The sequence below is a fragment of the Molothrus aeneus genome, chromosome 5 (assembly GCF_037042795.1).
Source record: "Molothrus aeneus isolate 106 chromosome 5, BPBGC_Maene_1.0, whole genome shotgun sequence".
Lineage (NCBI taxonomy): Eukaryota > Metazoa > Chordata > Aves > Passeriformes > Icteridae > Molothrus > Molothrus aeneus.
The window spans coordinates 24,909,477-24,932,016 of NC_089650.1; the positions used below are offsets into that span (position 1 = coordinate 24,909,477).

General features: G+C 39.9%; 1 protein-coding gene across 1 annotated transcript in view; it reads right to left on the bottom strand.

The window, feature by feature from the left end:
- The window catches only part of CFAP54 (cilia and flagella associated protein 54), a 103,479-nt gene extending 98,528 nt beyond the window's left edge, over positions 1-4,951 (bottom strand). Inside the window, exon 1 of the mRNA XM_066550110.1 lies at positions 4,776-4,951. Within this exon, the coding sequence (XP_066406207.1) occupies positions 4,776-4,951 (176 nt within the window). The remainder of the gene's footprint in view (positions 1-4,775) is intronic.
- Positions 4,952-22,540: the final 17,589 nt, after the last annotated feature.

Sequence of the window (22,540 nt, forward strand, 5' to 3'; positions counted from 1 at the left end):
AATTATTGGACTGGAAACTACAAATGTTATGAGCAGGAAAAAAATTCCAAAATAACAATGTATGCTCAGGTAGCTGCAACCTTGCGAACTGATAGCCATGGAATAAACCATAAAGCTATAGAATATATAGAGCTATGGTATATAGAGCTCATGCTACACAGAGCTACACCATGAGTCATGAAAGAAGAAATGTTCAGGAATTTTCAATTGTAAGGAGTAGGTTTCAGAGAGAACCAAATGACACACTTTCTAAAACAGAGAGGATTTTATGGCAATAATTGTGATGCTCTTCTCTTGCCTCCATCTATTATTCTAGCCACAGTTGTCATCAAGGATGTCTTTGTGTAACAAATTGCCTATTTTGCTGAACCAGCAAGCCTCTCACAAACGGTGATTTTAAGTAGTTTCCCTCTGCTACAGAGACACTGACTACATCGTGCCAGTACTTCAGTCCCTACCAGCCATGGTCTGATGGCCTCGTGCCCTCATGTGTACAACCTCCCCACACTATGCTGCTTTAAGAAAGCTACATTCTAGCTGGAAAACGGTAACTGATCAAAAAGACTGCCAAGAAGCACTGGGACTTTTTCATAAAAGTACCCCCTTAGCAAATTACTACCAGTATTGATGGTTATCACAGTGTCAGGCATCTCTTACATTTATTCTCTTTACAAATTACTTGTATAGAAATGTCAGCAGAGTGCCTTGTGATACCACTACAGCCAAATTATGTATAGGTAGCAATTTATGAGGAAAGAAAACACCTGAAGAGATATAAATGAACATATAAAGAAATCAACATCTGAAAAATATCATTCTAGCTGAATTGTCATGCATAAACCATATGCTTACTGGTGTGAGGTGGTTGGAACTTTTCAACTTCTCTTAAGACTGGGATGGTACACTAGAACACAAGACACTTTCTTAAACTGTTCTCTGATGTTCAAGCACTTGGAATGCATTCTCACAGTCCCTTATATAACTCTTCATTTCAGCTTATAAGAACACTCCCAATTTAAAAAAAAAGCACAATAAATAGTATTTTTTCCACGCAGAAAGCTGTGAGCCACCTTCACATTTCAAGGTGAAACAGATGGCTTTATGAGAAATCTGCCAAAATTATCTTTACAATTAAGAAATGCAACAATCATAATCCTTTTATTTTTTTCTAAAAGTATCATCTCAGCACAATTCTCAGTTCTTGAAAGGAAGCAGCAAGGAAATAAGTAGGGCATCCTAGAGTTGTACCTAAAGGAAAAATGCAGTAACAGCACAAACTAGGCCAAAAGCAACAATCAGAATAAAATGTTCTAAGGCATTTTTAAGGAGAAATTTTTTAAGGAAACCATAGCCCAGTGAAATGAAGGGTACTTTCCAAATGGATGGGAATGAGTCCCTCCTGGTCCATCTGTAACAATTAACAGCCTGGGTGGGTACTGAATTCTTATACTGAGAAAAATATTCCACACCATTTAGTATCTGCAAAGAGGCTCCAAAATAAAGGAATCTGTCAGGCAGCTGAGCAAAGTTCCCTTGGACTATGTAAGGAAGAATTTAGGAAAATTTCAGAGACTGAGATTTGATGGATATTAGGGGGAAAAGGGAAAAAGGGGGAAAAGAGGGAAAAGAGGTATCAAGAATGACCCTGGATGAAGCTCTTGAAAGCTAAGACTAGTACGTTTCTTTCAGACTGATCAGCTCAAAGTCCCCAGCAATGGTCATCTTCATTAACATGAATGTTCATGTTAACACATGAGATTCTCAGATATAATAAACAAGTAATAAAATCTGTAAAAAACTAGTTTAGCAAACTACTGACAAACCTGACCAGACTTTCAACTTCAGTGGGAAGGTTAAGGTAAATTGATTCTGCTACAATGCCATGACTAACTACAAGTGAGTTCATGACACAGGAATGTTTCTTTGACACAGACAAAGGAAGAGAGTGAGACACTTCCCAAACAGCTCCTCAGCCTTTCCTTTAAACAGCCTGTAGGACATCAGAGTAACAAGTTAAGTAAGTGAATTCTTAAAAAAACCTAGTGGACTGTTGAAGCTCAGAGATGAAATTTCTTTATTTCCATCCATAGTAGAAAAAATTCCCTAAGGTCAACCCATAATAGTGTGCACAGGATAAGGCCCATGTGACTAAAATCTTTACTAAAAGTATAAAGAATTCTCTGATACTGATCAAAAGCCATCTTATTAAATAAGGGTGGCTAAGCCACACATGAGATAAAACCAATCAATAGTTCAAGGTAAAGCTTTGATGGACCTGCTGCCAAGGGAAATGGAGCAAAACAACTTCTTGTTTAGCTCAGGAAAAATTACTTTTGATTGATATTTCTGGCTGAAAAGATTTTTGATAGCAGGGAAGTCCTCAGTAATTTTTTTCCTACATTAGAACATTTAAGTGCTTAAATTATGGCCTTTTTGTTGACCTATAAACACCAAAGTTTGAAAGACTTGGAGGAATGAAGCAGATAATTTTATTTTTTTAAATTGAACATAATTGCCACATGGTAACTGTTTTCTTATTGCTCGAAGAACAAGAACACTTTGATCTCAATCCATGCCACAAGACAGTCTGAAAAATGGCATAGCAAGAAGTCTTTAGAGCATTTAGGAAAGCATCTGTAATAGTCATTACCTTCAGAAATTCTTAGGACCAGCCAGACTACAGCTGGTTCTGCAAGCAGCACATGCTCCAATTTTGCGCTATCAAACAATGAAGCAGTAGGGAGAAAAAATCCTGAAATTTCACCATCACAAATAAATAAAGTCTTGACTTTGCTGACTGCCTGAACATATGCTAATAATCAGAATTCCAGTCTTCTACCTCTGTACTGTCCCTATACAAATGAAGAACGTCTGAGGATGCACAGCTAACTGGGAGCTTCATGTTACTCAATATTGCCCTGGAATTTTGGTAGGGCTAATTACCACCAGAGACTTCTGAGATCAAGGCCTTGATACAGTCAGTTCTCATCTCCATGATGAACACTGCAGATTTCTTCAGATGTGAAAATGCTCTCATGCCAACCAAGGTATGCACGGTCATGGGTCACATCCACAAAATACCAGTTTGAATAAGATAAAACTTACTTAGGTTTGAGAGGTAAAGCAAAAAAAGGCTTGGAGACACTGTTAACAAAAACTGGTAACTTAGCACTATATTACAAACAGCTGCATGGCCACCTTCCGACCAGAAAATACGAAGAACACATAGAAGAACCACTGTTGGCAATTTTGGTAGTGTCTGAAGCAGCCAAGTAGTGTTACTTCTTCTAAGAGGACCTGGAGAGAATAGCTTTCACTATAATAATATCTATCAGCTAAAGCTGAAATAAAAAGGTCTGAAACTAAAAAGGCTTCAAAATAGCAAGCCATTGAAATCAGCTGCTGAAACAATATAAAAAGCCAATATACTGAGATTCAAAACACTAGAGGCAAAATCTTGGAGACTAATACCTGCATGATCCACCTAGACCTGGACCCGATGATGAATGTACCCATAAACAAATTAGGAAGCCAGATAGCTTAGAATAGGAAAGATCTCCAGCTCAGACAAAGGCCAGGCTGCAGAATCTGAGTACCTTCTGAAAATGTATACACCTACTTCAGAATAGGGTAATTTCTGGGGATTTCAAGGAAACTACTGAGTGAAATATGCAAGGGTAGAAGCTGCACATAAGTGATAAGGTAACCACCCTGTAACCTAACTCCTATGCTGTTTTTGAAGGAACTTTTGATTCCCTGGGAAACTTGTGGGGTTTATGTTAAAGATCTGTAAACTTAGAACAGAGTAGGATTCAGATAACAACAACAGAAAATCAACTATTTACCTTAAAATAAGTAGTTGAGCTCTTGTATCACAATGTGCCTAAATGCAGCAGGAAGAGCTACATGAGAAATGCACAGTCTGTAAAAGACATATGCATGCACTATGAATCATACACTGATTCCAGTTGCTCTATCTTAACTGCATTACAAAATCTCGACTTATGCATACCCACAGATATGCATGTATGCGAGCAAACAAATATGCACTATTATACTTGCCATATGCTCTGCCTGCATCTATGTGTATAAAAATATACCAACGTCGACAGAGACATATGCACAAAAAGAGCTGTGTGCTGTTATCCTCGCGTAGCCCTACTTTTGAAGGCATGTACGTGCCCACAAGAGTTCACCCTCGCAAGCAGCCGCACACGCTGGTGGGCTGCCAGTCCCTGCAGCACTGTCAAGGGATTTTCCCACCAGGAAGCTCAGGCAGCTCTGACAGAACCAACAGTGGTGCTGCCAACTTCCACCGCCCCTTGCGCTTCTTCCCTAAAGCACTGACTTGTAGGAAGCACAGAAAACAAAAAACGGTGCTCAGATTTCTAAGGGGTTTTCATTACAATGAAAAAAAAAAAAAATAAAAGGAAACGGATTGCTTTGGCACACTGCTGGGGAAGTTTGTTTGGAGAGCAAACTCCTGGCTATCCCCCAGTGCAGCGGGCGCGGGATGCCCAGCGCAGCCCGTGGCGTGAGGGGGGAGCCGGGCAGGGCCGGACGTGGCGCCCCGGTGCTGCCCGGCGGGCCGGGAAGGGCGGCCCGGGAGCGGCGGGGCGGCGGCGCGGAGAGCCCTCGGGGCGGCTGAAGGAACTGAACGAAGGAGGAGGGGTGCGGCCAAGGAAGGGAGCTGAGGCAGGGCCAGAGGGAAGGCAAGAGCTCCCGGAGCGGGCGGGGACGCGGGGATCGGGGTGGGGGCGGCGGCGCAGCCCTACCCGTGGCGGTGCAGATCGTGCTGCGGCGGCTTGGCCTCCCCCGCGCCTCGCAGCCGCCGCAGGGAGCTCAGGACGCGCCGCAGCTCGGCCTCGAAGCTGTCCACCACCGGGTTGCCCCGCGCCACGGGCCCGAAGAAAGCGGCGTGCGGGGCCTGCGGCCCGGCGGGCTGCGCCATGCTCGGCACGGCACGGCCCGGCCCGGCCCGGGCGCGTCGCTGTCTCCGGGCAACGGGCGCGGGCAGCGGGCCCGAGGGGCCGCCGTGGGCAAGGCGGGAGGTACCGCAGAGGGCGGCTTTTCCACAGCCTCTTTCACCAGGCATGGCACTTAGCATGTTGTGTCGCTGTGCCTGCTGCACGGCTACGCATAAATGTGTGCTTATCTTCTAAATGGTTACGTCTATTCAAATAACAAACAAACAAAAAAGGTGGCAAACTAGGAAACTACCAGCCCGTATTTATGTTATAGGATGTGCTTACAGCAACCTATGTGTTTTGAAGTTCTTTACAGACGCTGTGGTAAAGAGGTTTGGGAGGGATGTGAAGGAAACTGATTTTGTTGCCATGTTCGTCATCACGATGAGCGTAAGGGACAGCTGAAGTGAAAACATGAAAGTGAGAGAAATATGGTAGGTGAGCAGAGTGTCCTGGCAACCCGGGCCTTTGGAGGCATTTTCTCAACAGTGAATCAAGGACAAGGATCAATAGAGATGGGTAAAGCGAAGAAACACTTGAAAAGTGCATTCATAGATGACAGCAAAATAACTATCCTTCCAGCAGCTGGAGACACACAGCATCAGCACACTGAATTACTGGAATCAGAAAATACTGCATTAGCAAGGTCAAAGAAATGACATGGGAATCATCTAAATACTATTCATCCTTGGAAAATTGCGAAGATGCAAAAATATGATTAATTTATGACTAAAGTGTCTGACTCATTTTACACATTGATTTAGTATTGTTACCTGCTGGGAGTTGTGTGGATCCATTATCCAACAGGTATTGTGAGATTATGGGATCTAGTGACAATAGCTATGCATTTAGGTGGGAGCAAATTTAAACAAAGTACAAGAGGGAGTGGGTTCCCCAGGTATCTGTGAAGGAGGTAGAAAATGAAGTCTGCAATGATAAGACATGGCAAAAAGATTTTGATGCAGAGATTTAGAAATCACTGTGTTCAGAGACAAATTTTACAAAACAAATTAAATATGAGAACTTGGCTTGGAGAGCAGCAACCGCCACATTTAAAGATTTTGCCTGTGCTTTGCCATGCTAACCAAAGAACTCCCTGTAATAGATACCAGATGACTAATAAAACACTGGCCTCTTGGGAAAAGCGGGCTGTGCCACTGTAAGTATTGCTGGTGGCATCCGTTTCAAGTCCCTATGAAGTTCTGAGCTAGTTCACTAGATGGTGCTGCATCCCAAAGGGCTGATATTCATATTCATGGAATGTAGAGAGAGCTGTTCTCAAACCAACAGTGCCTAGAAGCTTCAAGGGGAACTTGAGAGACTGGAAGCAGGACTGCTGAGTAAAACTTTACATAGCTCTAATATTTGGGTAGCAGATGGTGGAGTGAATATAATATTTGCAATCTGGATTAGTTTTTCAGCCATAGAAACAAACTGAGTCACAGAAAACAATAAGGGAAAGGGAGGATAGCCATTCCCCAGAGGGCAAGATTGCAGAGCTATGTAAAGATAAAGCTGTAACCACTGGAAGGTTAACCAGGGCGTAGTTGGTCAGCCAGCTCATGAAGATTGCTTAGTCTAAAATTCCTGGGTCAGAGTTCAACAGGATCAAAGTATGCATTCCCTGCTTGGTGGAGGTTTAATGTATGGAGGGCAGTTCTGACCCTCTCAGCACCCAGGGTGGACCATAGCAAGGAACTACACTACCACAAACACTATAGTGTCTATGTTATTTCAATTTTGGATGCTTACAATATTGATTCCTATTATACTGTTCTGGGGCAGACTGGAGTTTAAACTTCAGATAGTCTCCATGTAACATTTAGTGTGTTGGACACTTAATTGGGTCCAAAAGTCAAAAAGGCTTATAGATAAATGATTAGAACTTTTTAACTCCAGAAGGAGTGTAGATTCTTCAGAAGCATTCAGCTCATACAACCTGATCTGTACAGAGAAATTTTGGTGTATACAAAACAGTAAGAGGAATGGCTACTGAAGGATGATAGGATAATTTCCTCAAAGGTAGAGCATACCTGTATGACTTGGAAAGTTTATGGCAATTTTTTGAATTCCATTACATTGGGGCCCCTACAACCTAAAAATATGTAATCTGTTGATTGGAAAACTAATGATTTATTCATCATTGGTCAGTGAACATTTAGATAGTAATTTGAACTATAGTAACATTAGGGAGGATAGATTATGGAGCATTGGCATGGACAGGATCCCAAGAAATGGAACTTAGGTAAATCCCCTGACCCAAATAGAGAGGGTATAGCAACCTGTGCTTTAATACTACCAGGTCAGATAGAAGGAAGCTGCCTCAGAAATAGAAGCACCCACAAAGAGTTAACTTACTAAAAACCCATATAGGAAGTGTCTGCTCTCATAGCTATGGGCCCAAGAGTATGCTTGAGCTGTAAAGAAGGAAAACCTTGCTGTTAACTCATCAAGCTGCCTGCTTACTTCTCGTGTGTCAGTTCCACTTGTGTGAACAGCATTGGTTACTAAGAGCAAACAAAGGGGGGAAACACTGCATGATCACAGCAGAGTTGGGCAGGAAGAGTGTTCAGTGATATCTAGGTACAGGGGCTGAGGTAACGTCTGCTGAGCCCTATCTAGTACACCAATCAAAGTTTGTTTCCTATGGATAATTCTGAGATGCATGTTCAGATCCCTTTCTAGGATGCTTGTAGCAAATACACACCTGAATTATGGTGCCTATAGACTTTGCTCTTTGGTATTCATAGAAAAGAGGCAGTCATGGATGCTGTATTACCAGACTTCTGCAGGGTAACTTGACAGTCCCCAGAGGTTTGAAAGAGAAACATTTATGTCATCTCTTCCTTGATGCTTTCAGGAAAAATAGTCTGAGCTGAAATGATTCTGTGCCATCACTTAGTATCTCAGGCTGATAGGCTAATGAAGACATGAGAATTTTAAATAATGCTTAACACACTTATGTACTACATATTCAGAACTGGCATCTGCATTTACTGCACTTGCAATATGCCTGCCTAGTCCTAAGAGCCAGTGGGAGTCTGCTTGGGGTAGGGTATTCCCCTTTGAGTAGGAGTGAATTGTTGAATTCAAATAATAGAAGAAAATCTAGAGAAAGACGCAATAGCAGATACATAGTGATTCTTACGGAGAAATTCCCTTTGTAAGTTACTCAAGCAAAACAAGGTCAAGGAAACACAACATCTTATATGGCAGTACAGCATTTGTTATTCACATGCTATAGGGGAATCAAAGTAATGGCTCTAAGTTACCTGATAAAGCTCCATAAAAAGCCATCATACAGCTGGAAGAAGTGAACTAAGCTGCTGAATGCCAGGAACACAGGCACTTTATAGATATGAGGAAGTTGTCCGATGGCAGGGGGAAAAATAAGAACTTGTGCTGAGCTTACAGAGGCAAAACACATGCTGGAATTAATGTACCTTCCAAATAACTAACTGTACAGGAAGCAGAGTGGTGCAGCAGACCTGCAAGCTTCTTGCTATCACCTCCTGTGGCACTTGTCTATACCTATAGCTAATGAGACACACGAGGATCCTGGACCTTTATGGGCAGCTATGAGAGATTATAGTCAGCATTTCTTTCCCACCTCCTTGCTTCTGGGCTGTTTTTGGTAAAGCTCCTTGTGGCTTACTGAAAGTGTCTTTAGACTCAGATGCCTTACTTAATCTGTGTTTCCATTCAATCAAAATTTGTGGATTCTTACCCTTATCTAAGGGCTAATTACTGCCTTCCCATAGGAAAGTTATCAAGGAGCTGAGAGGCACACTGTCCTGTTTTGACAGCATTTGTATTTTTTTGCTATACCATCAAGAAATATGTCCTGAACTAGGAAGCTACATGCCTGATTGCAAAGGTAGGGAAATGTGAAAAGATGGTGGGAATGGCTTACTTAGGACACCATACAGCTTTTAAAATAAAGCAGCAGTTTAAGTCCTTTATTGAGACAGTGACACATATTTGTAAAATATTTCAGTGCTCTTCCTGTCAGTGAGCAGTATACAGAATTTGTCAGACAATGGCAAGGTCTCTGAACTCTGGGACATAGATTAACAATAGCTGAGGCATGTGTGTCTTTTGACAAGCAATTGATGATATTTTAATATATAATGAAAGCAGATCTGGGACAGTTCTGATGCAAGTGAATGCTAAGAGAAGGAAAATGCTACGTTTTTTACTTGAAAATGGTTCTTGGCTTCCTCTCTGATCTAGTTCGTCAGTGTTGTACCAGGAAGAGAGAAGAGTGATCAACACAAGAAAGAACTGCAGTGACTGAGAACTATGCCAGTGCCAGGTTCTTACAGAGCTGCGTTCAAGCTTGGGGTGACAGTTGTCTCTGTGTTTTCATTGTATTATATGAAAGGCTTCAGTGCCAAACTCTAAAGATGACGTGAGAGCTTTCAAGATTACAGTACATTAAAGTGGGTTTTTTCTTTTAAAATCTGAGTGTGAATGCTGACAAAAAGTTTTTCCAAGTTTCCTTTTATCATTAGGAAAATTTTCTTAGGCATATAAATTAATCTCAGTTGACTTGCAGAAAATGGGAGAAATCTGGGAGAAGTGATCGTGTTCAGCTGATTTTTCTCCCCACTGCAAAGAAAGTGTAGGAGTGTGTAATATTTGTGTGAACAATCTGCGAGATTTGACTCACCCACTCAAGTTGTATCATTATGCATTGAGTGGGTTAAGCAGTCTTTGGGGAGGGAGATACAGTACAGGTTTTATATAGCTGCTTGAGTTGGTAAGAGGACTGAGATCTTCATTATGGACTTAAGTGCTAAAGGTAGCAGTTGGAAATATGAAAGTTCGTGAGTGACTTTTCAAAAATGGAAATATTGCTTCAAGGAGAGAGCTTGCCTACAGTTCATGTTATTCTCTTAATTTTTATAAAATATACTTCATTCTAGCTTAGAAGTAAATTATACTCAAGTAGAGGTCAACTGATGATGAGATTATTTTGCAGAGGTTTCTAGGAACCTGCAAATATTTCATCTGAGAATGTACTATTTTCAGTTCAGTAGACAGACTATGGAGGGAAGTTCATGTTTCACTTAAAGATCTTGTCTCAAATCTCAGGAAGCCATAGGGATTCTTCTGAAGAAGAAGCTACACCTAAGGCTAGTTTAGAGCAACTGTAAAGATATCTTGCAAAAAAAGCCTTGTAAATCCTTTCCAATCATGAAAAAGTGAACGTATGCACAAGATTTTTAGTGATGTGCATGGAAGCTGCATCTTAGAAACACTCTAAAAATGTGGAACACTTACATGTATGTATAAAAAAGCTAGAGAGAGTCCTTAGCTAAAGACAACATCCAATTTATTGAGCAGAGATGGCGGAGGTAGTTTTTTGCCATGAAACGTGATGTAGGAGAGATGGCGTGTGTAAATTATTTCTATTTTAGCTACATTCAGCTTAAGCTGATTGCTAGGTAGGCATCTAGTAGTTAGATTTGATTTTGGAATAAAAGTGGTGGCATGTTTTGTTTAAAATATATTTTCTTCATTTCATAAATATCCTCAGCCAAACATTAAATGAAAGTATAGCCTATTCCAAGAAATAAATTAGTTCTGAAGAGCTTCCCAAATTCTCCTGAAGCCAAGTATGACAATGCATTTTTATTCCTATTCTCCTGATGCACATTTGCTGTTTGTAATTCTGAGCTGCTGCAAATGCTGTAGATAGAAATGATCCTGGGGAAATTACACTATTGTTTGTATATATAACTCCTAAATAGCCAAATGCATCCTTATCACGACTCTTTCTCTGTTGTGCATTTGTTCTGGGAGTACTCACAGGATCAAAATAGCCTCTTCTAGGAATAAACTATTGGCAACAAAAGGACACCTAAAATAAGCTAGTGATGCCCTCCAGTATTTTTAGATAAATGCATTTCTGTTCAGGCCTTTTCTTTCTGCATTACAGTATGAATTTTGAAACTTTTTGACACCATTGCTTCCATTTTCTATTCTTACTAGTTTCGCACTTGCTTGCAAGAATATTTCACTCCAAGGTCAAAGTATCTGCTGATTGAGGTTTTTTCAAGCAGCTGACAGAAATTGTTTTGGACAATAGCCTGACCTTGGACTAGGAGATTTAGCAGACTGGAGGTCAGCAGTAGAAAATGACACAATGTGGAAGAGTAGTTATTTTTTTATTAAGCATTGGTTATTCAAGGAAGTAGAAAAAAAGATCTGTTTTCACACAGTTATTTGGATTTTTCATATTTTTCAATACTTTAAAAAATATTCTATGTAATTATATTTTCTAGTTAATTTTTTAATTATATAAACCATTCTGATCTTTTTATATGTATTATTTCTAACAATGATATATGTAATTATGTAATTGCAAACTTTTATCTCAATACTTTAGAATTTTAGAAAATTAGGAACAAGTCATTGTTTTGCATATTACATACATGTGAAAAGAAAAATAAAACTGTAATCTTTACCCTTTTCTCCCTCAGAATTTCAAATTAATAAAAGTGAACAATTGTCTTTTCTCTACATGATGACACCTTAAGAAAATCAGAAATTGCTATTAGCAGTTTACCATGTTTAATTGATGCAATAACAAAATGTGGTTAGATCTTGGCCTCACAAATGTAGATGAAACCTTGGTAGCAAGTTTTGAAAATTTTACTAAAATACTTTCAGGTGGACATGTGGCTCTTCATCTGTTAGATATGGATACATTAAAATAGTTGATTTTTTACTCAGTGGATCTACTTCATATACTCTGGCATATTTATTAAATTCAGAGACAAAACCATGGTATTTACCTTTGTAGAATCAAAGTAAGTGGGTGGATTGTATTCTTCTGTATTGTTAGCAGTAGACTTACTTCATAAATTATCCTTAAAGAAGAAAATTTTGTTATGCTGTACCTATATAATTCCATTATAAGGCTGACAGAATGGTTCCTTGAAGAAGGCAGACAGAACTTCTCTGAAGTAAAGCATTTTACATCCATCTGGGTTAGCACAAAAAATAACATAGATTTTTAATTTTGACATCAAAAACATAATCACTAGGTTTAAAACATGAACAGAAATATTCCTTGATAATTTGGAGGTGCATCTACATTAGTAGTTTGGTTGTGATCAAGAGCAGACTTTTGTAGTATCCCCAGTTCTGTACTTGCTGTATGTTACAGAATGATCTTGAGCGCATGGGCTGGACTCTCTCTGAATGAATCTAAGCTGAAGTGTGCACTCTACGAGCACATCTGACATCCTCCATCTGATACCAGACATTCAGTCTCCAGGAACAGACTAGTAAAACCCCCAAAATGTGCATTATGTGAATATCTGGTCCCTATGACTAGCTGTTTCACAGTACACATCTGCTCTGATTACAATGTTTTTCTTTGAGCCATAGACCACTTTGCTAATTGGGAAAAAAATTTCTTTTGAAACAGGATGAAAACCAATTATGCCATTTCTGGAGAGTTGTTTTTTAAAATATCTGTACTTGAAGACAGCCTAAGACACCACTGCTATCTCCATTTTGCAAACAGAGGAGAGGGAAATGCTTACAAACTTTAAGCCACAAGTTAAACATTTTTTACTTGTTGCAGAGCTACATCTTCTGTTTGTCTTCAAGAGGTGAAGATTTTTAGTGTCTCCTCAGTACCATTAACATATAGGACAAAAATGCAGTGATACAAATACCTAACAAAACATGCCAGTGCATTGTGTATGGTATCATCAGTTTCTAGGTTAAAGTTTACAAATAGGGCCTATACCCTATTTTGTTCATCTCATGATTTTAGTTAAGAAAAAAGGATGACTTCATTAAGCTGTGTTACAAAAAGTGTTCTCCAGCTCTAGAATAACAACATCCTTTTCTTTATACCTTTGGTTTATTTCCTTAAAATGATAAAGTTAATGGATCATGTACTTTCCTAGGAGCCTCCATGTTTTCTAGGCCACCCTCCACAGGCCATCTACATGGAAATGCTGTGTCTGTGCAGCTCGGCTGGTAGGCAGCAGATCAGTCACTGACTGTAGGACTCAGTGTGATGGCTTTGCTCACACTGTTTCATTACAATCATTTTCAGAGGCTGAGAGAATAGAGTGCCTGCCCTTAGCATGCAGCAGATATGCATGGTCCCTCCAGAAAACCCATAATAATTTCCTTAAAATGCATACTAAGATGCATGTCTGAGAGTAATGTTTATCCTACTGTAATAGTATTCCTCCTGTTTGTTCAGCTGTCCCAGCAATACTCACCTAGCCCTTTTCAGCATTTATATGATCTGTAGTTTGTAGGAGTCTGATCATTCAGGGACAGTGAAAATTGGTGTGTTTTCAGAAAGCATAAAAAGAAAAGGAAATTAGTTGATCAGAGCCATAATGCCAAATTCCCATTTCAGTGAGAGGTCAGATGACTCTGTTGCCTGTTCTGACCTGACACCAGATGCAGCATCTGAGCCAGCTCTAATCAGGCTTAGCCACTTGGCACAGCACCGATCAGTGTGGAAATACCAAAACAATGTAACTACAGCAGAAGGATATACCAGAACAGTCTGTCTCCAGACTCAGTGTATCTGGGACCAGGCTGTGCATTTCTGATCAGGTGCTACTTTGCATAGTGTGGGTGCACATTTAATGGCCAGTATTCACAGTACCACAGGTGCACAGAGTGAAGGATCTGGGAATGTGCAGGCATGGAGATGACAGGAGAGGACAGACTATTGTAAATGGGATGCAGAAACTGTGATTTGCCTTGGAAAATTCAAGGGCTGTAAGATGTGGTATTTGGCATACAGGGAGAAGGAAGCATAGTAGATGATTGTACAACTTCTGGTTTAGTTGTACAGGATGGAAAAGAGCATGTGACTGGTATTGTCTTTTCAAGGCAGAGGAGGAGGGAGCCCATACAGAATACAGATATTCACAGAAAGCACTGGACAAGAAGGCAAAGACAGAACAAAGGAGTGAAGGGACATGAGAGGAAAGGGAAATGGTCTGCAGCATCCTAAGTGCCTGTGATGTTTAAGTGTAGAGTCCTCCCAAGGCTAATCTTCCCTTAAGAGGAAAAAAAAATCATGCCTTTAAGACTGGTGGAAGTAGGTCTCTCAAGTACATCACCAGAGGTTGCTCAGGATAGTGACAGTCTGGACAGAAGATGAAAACACATGAAAAATAAAAAATAATACCATCTTCAGAATCCTTCCTAAAAGACATACTTTCACTTTTTATGTTTGTTGTGGTCAGGGGTTTTGGGCCAAGAAAAGGATAAAGTTAGCTGTGGCAACTTTAGTCCCTAGCCTCTGTTTCTCAGACCTAAAGTTGAATAAACTTACCTTTGATAACAGCAACACTGACTAGTGTGTAGCTCCAGCTCCATGCCTGATAGTGATGCTGACTGCCTTCAGACATTAAAAGGGAAGTTCCAGGCTCATTTTCTAGAGAAAAAAGTCTTAATTCTCAAAGTAGTTTTTTTTGTGTTTTGGTGGGGAGGGGGAGCTGGGAAGGGGCTGGTTGATTGGTTTGGGATTTTTTTTCCTTATCTTTGGAAAAGATTTTGCACTGTTTAAAAATAAAAACTAAGACTTCTAGCAGAGGCAAGTGTGGTGGCTAACCTTACTGCTCCTACAGTTTCCATTATCTGAGCTGTTCTTTGGAGCAGTAACTGAAATAGAAGGCAGAGAGTGGGAGTGCTGAATGGGAAGGTGAAGGGCCCTGGCAGATCTCTGCAGTGCTGGTGGAGCTCCCTCAAGCCTCTGACTTACATTTTCTGAGTCAGAGAATTAAGGGTTGATGGTGGCAATTATGTACGCTGGGTACAACAGAGATCTGAGATAAAGAGATAATGGTCCTGCTTATAATAAGAGAAAGGCAGCAGCTGAGAGCAATAGAAGAAGAAAGCAAGAAGAAAGGAAAAACATTAAGTGGGAGTAGGTCAAGACATATATTTTAGCAATGGTGCTGGAATTTCAGGTCTTTAAACTCCTTCGACAGGTGATACTTCCTCCCTGGGACTCTGTAGCTGTTAATATGGAAGCGAGACATTAAACAGGAGAGAGACAGTCTGGCGCTTAGACCCTGAGAAGTTTGCAGACAGGGAGCTGTGGGAACCTTCCTCAAGGAAAAGTGTTTTGCCCTGAGGCTACAAGTGCTGGAAGATATTTTCAGGGTTGTTCCTAAGCAAAGGGACCTTGGGAGGTTCAAACCAAAGTGATCTTTTCTTCCTAAGTGAGCTGTAAGAGGTCCCAGTGTGTTTTGGAAGGCTTGAAGATGTTGCTGTTTGTAAGTGTCATAGGATGACTTTTCAGGTTCACCCTGTTGGAGTCTGGATGATTTGATAACACCTACATTACACTTCTCTTACAGCCCAGGGATGTCTCTGTACTTTATTAACTTTCTCAGTAATATATTTGTTACCCAGCTTTGGCCTGGTGACTGCATTTTGTGTTAATTTTTTTTTAATTATTTTATTTTACTGTTCTATTTTTTTTTAATTTGCCATCTAATGTGAGGTGATTACTGCATTTTAGTAACTGAAATTACTATAGCATTTTGGAAGTAAACAGTTGATATCAGTAGTTAGGCTGAATCTAATTCCCTTTAAAAGGCCAGTTACCCAATGACAGGTCACCTGTGGAGTTAAAGAATATCAACAGTAGCCTGAAGCTATTCAACACTGTAGTATTCAGTGAATAGATAAATTTGTTACACTTCAATACTAATAGTTCCTCAGGCATCATTATTACATAAATTTACTCCTTGTGTTTTTTTCTGTTCTATGAAGTCCTGTAGCACCTCTATTATAGTAATTTGGTACATCTCTATCATTTACTTTGACTGTTATTTTCAAGTGGTAATATCTCAAAAGTAGACACAGTTAGATTACCAAATAATGCAAACCACAAGAGATATTTATAGAGAGGAAAAAGAAAATACAAGATAATGGCTAGTTCAACCTTCATTAATACAAAATGTAACAATTATGGTAAGGTTCCTTAAGTGTCCTGTGTTGCCTAAGGACTTTTTTTTTTCAACCCTAGAGCTGTGCAGCCCCTGCATTTAATATGCAGAATAACTTTTCAGAGGAAAGGAGATTTTGGTATTTACAGGTGCATATGCATTAGGTAAAACAATCCCCAGTAAGTGGGGAGTAAAGTTCTCCAGATAATTTCTACCTCAGTAAGACCTGCAGGACTTAGAAATGCACTGATTTCTAAATGCCCTTGTAAAAGTCACTGTGATGTCAGAAACATTTTTATTTTATCTCAGCTCAATTTACCCTGCTCAGCACCTCAGGCATCTTTTCTTTAGCAGTTATTTGACATCCACACTATCATTAGTGCACACTATCAGGATGTTCCAATGCAAAGCACTAAAAAGCATCATGGTAAATTATTGTATCACTCCAGAAGACATTATCACTATCATTTTAAAAACTATTCATGGTGCCTGCCACATGAGTTATGTCTTAACAGAATAAACTGATGCAAAACAAATACCTTAATTTGACTTCTCTAGTTTTTGAGAAACAGGAAATACAAAAGGAAATTAGAACATCCAGCACTCTTGGTAATAATTATCATAGGCATTTGAAAAACAGGCACACAGAAAAGGATATGTGCAGAGTCAGAGACTGCAGTGACCTCCCACACTGCCAAGTTCTTTAGAATTACTGAAATTATAAACAAAGTAAAAGCTCTTCTTTCCCAAACAGCCGCCTCGATGTCACTTGTTTCCACATTCTGGCTTCTGTCGCTGCAGCCCACACTTTCTCTGTTGCTAAGTGCTTTAGGCTTCTGCAATATGTTCCAGCAGCTCCCTGTTTCTCTCATATCTCCAAACGTGCTATCATCTGAGAGCAGAATGTCTAGGTTTATCTGACATGGCAAGAAAAAAAATATTAAACTGTACAAATTACAGATTCTTAAAGAACACTAAAATTTTCCATATGAAAAAATATCTCCATAATCTTGCATGTAATTTCATAACATTTTGTTAGAACATGTTTTCAATTCACAATAGGATATGTGAGGCATGAGGGCACATTATGGCTCCTGGGAGCAGCTGTAACTAAATCTTGACTGTAAGTGACAATAGCAGCACAGAGCACTGGGTACTTGCAGACACTTACATCAGTGCTGCCATTGAGCTATGCAAATAAAGAAGCTCATAAATAAATGCATATCATAGGAAAAGTGGGGGGGGGGGGGGGGAAGACAATACAACAGTTAAGAATTTATCTAATTTTGAAATTATAATTTTGTAATTATATTGGTAAATGTAGACTGTTACATATTTCATCATTCTGGCTAAACACTGGTTTCTTCTACCCTTATAGTAGGCACATAGTAGTTTCCACTCAGGAGAGAATGACATTGTCACTGTTATTCACCCAGCTATGTTTGCCTTTTTTTGTTTTGGTGAGTAGGCATGTTACTGAGTGCAGTTTTCAGCCTATGTGCCTTTACCCACCCTGGGGTACAATTCCACAGCTCTCCCTGTATCCTTGGCTACAGTACCAGCATATCTACTCTTGTGATTGCTGGCAGGTTTTGCTTTATGTCTTTCATTCAAGTTAAGAGGAGCAACATTAGCTCTTTAATAGTGATTAGAGAGCTGTCTTTAGTGATTAAAGCGCTAACATACATAATTAAGTTGTGTGGGCATCCCCGTTACTAGATACAAGAAACATTCTAGGTACATTTTTAGGTTAAATTTGGCATTTCCTAAAGCCAGCTCAAGGTACAGGAAAAAGTAAGCAGTATTTTCAGAAGAAAGTAATTCAGCATATAAGGACTGGATTGGTAGAATGAAATAGTTGATACTAATGCACCTCATTTTCCCATGAAATATGTTTTGGGGTTTATTCTAGATTATATTTAGCCTAGTCACTGAAGCCAGACACCTCCACTATACATGTGTTTCAAAGCTTTCTGAGAAGAAGTGTTAGGTATGTGCTAGAGGACCTTGTGATGATGCAGCTCACACGCTATTTTGGAACCTCTTGTCCCCATTAGCGCTAGGGTGCATGTGGAGCAGATTGGAAGCAGAGCTTCTGTTTTCATTTCCTCCTGAAGGAATTTGGTTTGTATACACCAAAACCACTTCGAGAACTGAAACACCACATGGTAAGTGGAGACAATGACAAGATTTTCCTCCAAACCACACTGTCACTTTGAAACAAATTGCTAATGTGGACACAGCCTTCTTGGACAGCTGATGAGGGAGCAATCTGCAGGTTCTGCTAGGGCCTAGGAGAGGCTCTAGGAGAGAGAAGTTCAGCTGCTTTAGGCTGAATCTCTTCCCTCCAAAGAGAACACCTTTCAATATCACTGCAGGCCTTCTTGCTCTTCTATCAGCACTCTGTTATTCTTTTCCCCACATGGAAAAGGTCCCTGGCCTGCCCCATTTCCACCCACGTGGAAGATACAGGGAGTGACCTGTAGCTGCAGAAATGATGCAAGCTGTAGAATGAGGACCAACAGCTGCCTGAGACATGAACATGGAGATACCATAGCCAAAGAGAAGTGAGAAAATAGTATCTCAAGGGTTAGGTGGGCATACACAGGTTGGTAGAGAGAGGTGTCAATGCCCCCATGACTTCCAAAGCTCTGCTGCTTGTTTTTTATACTTCAGCCTCACTAAAACATAACTGGCAGTTCACAATACCCTAACATTTCCCTGAAACCAGAAAAAAAAAGACCTCTCCCAGTGTCCCCATTTCATATTCTGAAATAGCTCGCTTGCTACTGCTGCAAATTTAGATTAACCACACAAATAAAAAATTTCTAAAACCATGTTTCAGCAAGATGCTTTCCCTCTGCCTCCCCAAACAGAGGGTAAGAGAAATTCTTGTTAAATCTGTCTGGTTTCTCTGGGTTCTTGGGCCTCTTTTTTGCCTCCAGACATGTTCTTTTAATAACTGTGTGCTGAGACAAGAGGTATCTTGCCTCTGCCTTCATTCCCTCAGCCTGTGCCTGAGACCAAAGCTGATAACTACTCTTTTCCTTACTCAAAACCTGGCATGGGGTGTTCTGTTGCTTGACATCTTAAAAGCTTCTTGTGGAGGGCTGGGGATAGGACACCCTCCACTCTACCCTAGTGTTAAATGGCCTGGCTTATTTTGAAGCAGAGAAGAGTAACAGTCAAGGCATGGAATATGCAGCAAATAACAACTAAAAAGCAGTGTAAGAATCAGCTGAAAAGCACACTTCATCCCTTACTTCAACCCTTACTACCCAGACAAATTAATGGCACAGCCCCCACCAACCATGAAAGGACTGACACACAGCCCCTGCATCACTCTACTTCCTCTTCTTTTCCCCTGAAGCACTGGTTAAACTAAGCAGCTTTTACAATGTAGTCATGTGCTCCACTTGCTAATAATCAGCTCAGTGTAAATATCAACACACTGCTGCAGAGAAGCTCAAATGTCATCGTAACCGTTCCCTTGGATCACTCCAGCTTTGTGAGGGACAGAGAGAACAAAGGTGCCAGAGGACAAACAGGGGCCCTACAGCAAGCATGGAAGAGCAGAAAGGAGAAAGGCACAATGAGAGGAGAGCTGGTAAAGCTAGAGTCACCTGGAGTGTAGAAAAGTAGTGCCCTACAGAGCAGCTACAGATTCCACACAAGGTGATACCAGCGAAACAATCTTCAAAATTTTTCTATGTAGAAGGACACCTGGGACAGAAAAAAAACCTAAAAAACAAACAGGAGCAGTCGTAAAAACAGTTTTGAATTTAGCTAACAAGGGCCAAAAGCAAGAAATGTTCATGCACTTCATCAACTAGCATCCAATTAAAACAAAACCAAAAAACAAACTCCCAGCTGTAAGGGACAGCCATCTGACATCTTTGCTGACATGCTCCTATGAAGGACAAGGAGTAAGAGGCAGAAATTACCTGTATCTCATGTGTAAGGGGATCAACCTAGGAAGCACTGAGATGTTGTATTGCAGTGCTGTGCTTGCTACAATTGCAGAAAGAAAACTCTCACCTTCCCTTATAACAACTAGAAATGGTTCTTTAAGGGCAGGATATACAGATGCAGTGCATTCCCTGAACTCTATTCTTGGTATGTTACTAAGATACAACTGTTTCTATGGAGAGCTTATTGGTGGGCAAAATAAACTGTTTTGATGAATTATAAAAAAGGTAAATAAATTTTCCAAAACAAAATATTGAATGAAGCTAATGAGATTAAATCAGACCAATACAGAATTTCAAGCACACAGTTACCTCCTTTTTTCTTTCTTTTTTTTTTAATTTCTAGTAGACATTTATCCTAAATTCTGTATGGTCTATAAACTGATATAAATTTCTATCTGTCCTGCAAAATACTTAACTATTTCTAAAGCCATGCATGTAGTTTGAGCTACAAAATCTCCAACTGAATTTTTGTTTGTTTTTAAAAGGTAAGTATAATTGTGCAACAATTTGCTGTGGAGGATACGTATCTGCACGGCCAGGAATATGCCATGTTGTGAAGTGAAGAAAAGAGCTTTGAAATGAAGAATGGTAAAGTAAAGAAGGAGAGAACAAATAAGTATGTTATATAAAGCTCACCATTTAATTTTAACATGCTTCTGGGTAACAGCTAGACTCTACCGATGACAACTAATAGATATGTGGGGGACTGTGGCATTCCTGTTTTTTTTGTGTGGTTTTTTTTTTATAGCTCTAATTATTTTATACTGTGCTGAAACAGAACTTGAAAAATGATGTGCTTGACTTAGAGAATAGTTTAGTTGATCAATCAGCTATTTGGCAAAGCAAGCAGCTACACAAAAATAAATGGGTGAGAAATGCCACACTTAAATCAATTGGAATTTATGAGTGACCTCTTCTCTTTTTTTATCCTGATATCTACAGAAATTGTTAACCTCATTTGAAAATGCACTTTGGTATTTTCAGTGTCAGGAAAATTCTACAGGTTACATATCAGTTTAATCAATTGTCTTATTCAACCTTAAATGCACATGTAGCTATGTAAAATTTCTCACTGGTACCTAAGAGGAAGCATTTCTTTCAATGAGCAGATAGCAGCTGCCAACTATATTCTTCTGGTTTTATGCCACCCTTTTTTCTCTCTTACTTGGATGGAGTCTTCCAAATCTAGCACCAACATATAAATATACACATGGCTGCCTAAATCAGGATTCATAGTTAAGAAAAGCCTGACTGATCTAGCTGTTGCAATTTGAACAATTATTACAGACCTCAGCACTTTGTCCCTCCCATGTGCCAGAGGGTACCCTCCCTAGGAGGTGCGTCAGAAGAAACTACAGGCATCTGACTCACCTGCCTCTATGTCCTCACTGGTGGTTAAAGCTACTTGCCACACTATACAGGAAATAGGTATGGTTCTGTCTCCTCTCCCTCAGGGTGTAACAACTTTCTGCAGAAGGGTAGGACATGGGGCAGATAAAAAATAACATCTTAATTGTACCTATCTCCCCTGCATAGTTAGTGTTAAGATTACAAAATTGTAAAAGCCTTTGGCCTAGACTCACAGATAAAGCCCTACATTTACTTACTTCCTAATTTCCTGAATTTGTTTTCCGTATCTTCTCTCTTGCATTCTCTTTCATCCATCCCAGCTCTCCTCCTGTCCCCTTTCTCTATCTGTAGTGCTTGTTTTGCAAAGGCTATCTCCTACTGACATCTCAAAAGCTGCCATTATAAATTTCAAAGCAGTCAGCCAACCAGCTGCCAGTGCACAAAAAGCTCCAAAATGTAGTTGATCTGAGCATGCACAGGGATTTCTAGAATATATAAGAAAGTCTCTGCACATGAACAATATATCATATACCCTTGGCCTGTGGCATAGAGAAAACAATGTGTACAGTACTCAGTTCTCGCTGAGGTAGCCTATGTTTCCCTCAGCTCATTTCATTCTATCCCCAGATTTCCTGTGTCTCATTTTATTTCCAGCATTCACTATGCACCCTGGTTCCATTTTCATGTGCCTTTTCTGATACTTCTCATATTCTCTACATCTGATTTTAGTTCTGCTCCCACTTCTTTTATTCCCATGTCTCTCTACACTTTCCTGTCCAGAATTAAAAAGATAACTTTGAGAATGATCTGGTTTCATCTTCACTGAAACAGCTACCATCTTTGCTAGAACAAACTTAAGTTTTATGTAACAGTATTACAGGAAAGTAACCAGCTGTCATGACTGAAAGCAATTTCATTAAAGTCCTGAAACACTCTGGAGAGAGCAACCATTAAAATAAGGAAAGACCAGGATGTTTGACACCTATAGTCTTGTAACTGCAGGAGTCTCTGTATATTTTGTGCTTTAATTTCAAATCCACTAAGTAGTTCAAATTGGCAATGATACAATGGTTCTGAGACTCACTGATGGCATTTCTAATCAATTCAGTGAATAATGACTGTAAATTTCTATGAAGCAATTTACTTGCCATGAAGAAGCTATTCTGTATGAGACACTGAACCTGCATGAAAGAAATAGAGAAAAATAGGAGCCTCTTCCCCTGCCATTTCAGATTTCTGTTTCATAAAGGGAGCATTGTATCCCTGAATGATACCTGAAAGGGACAAGCAGCAGAGG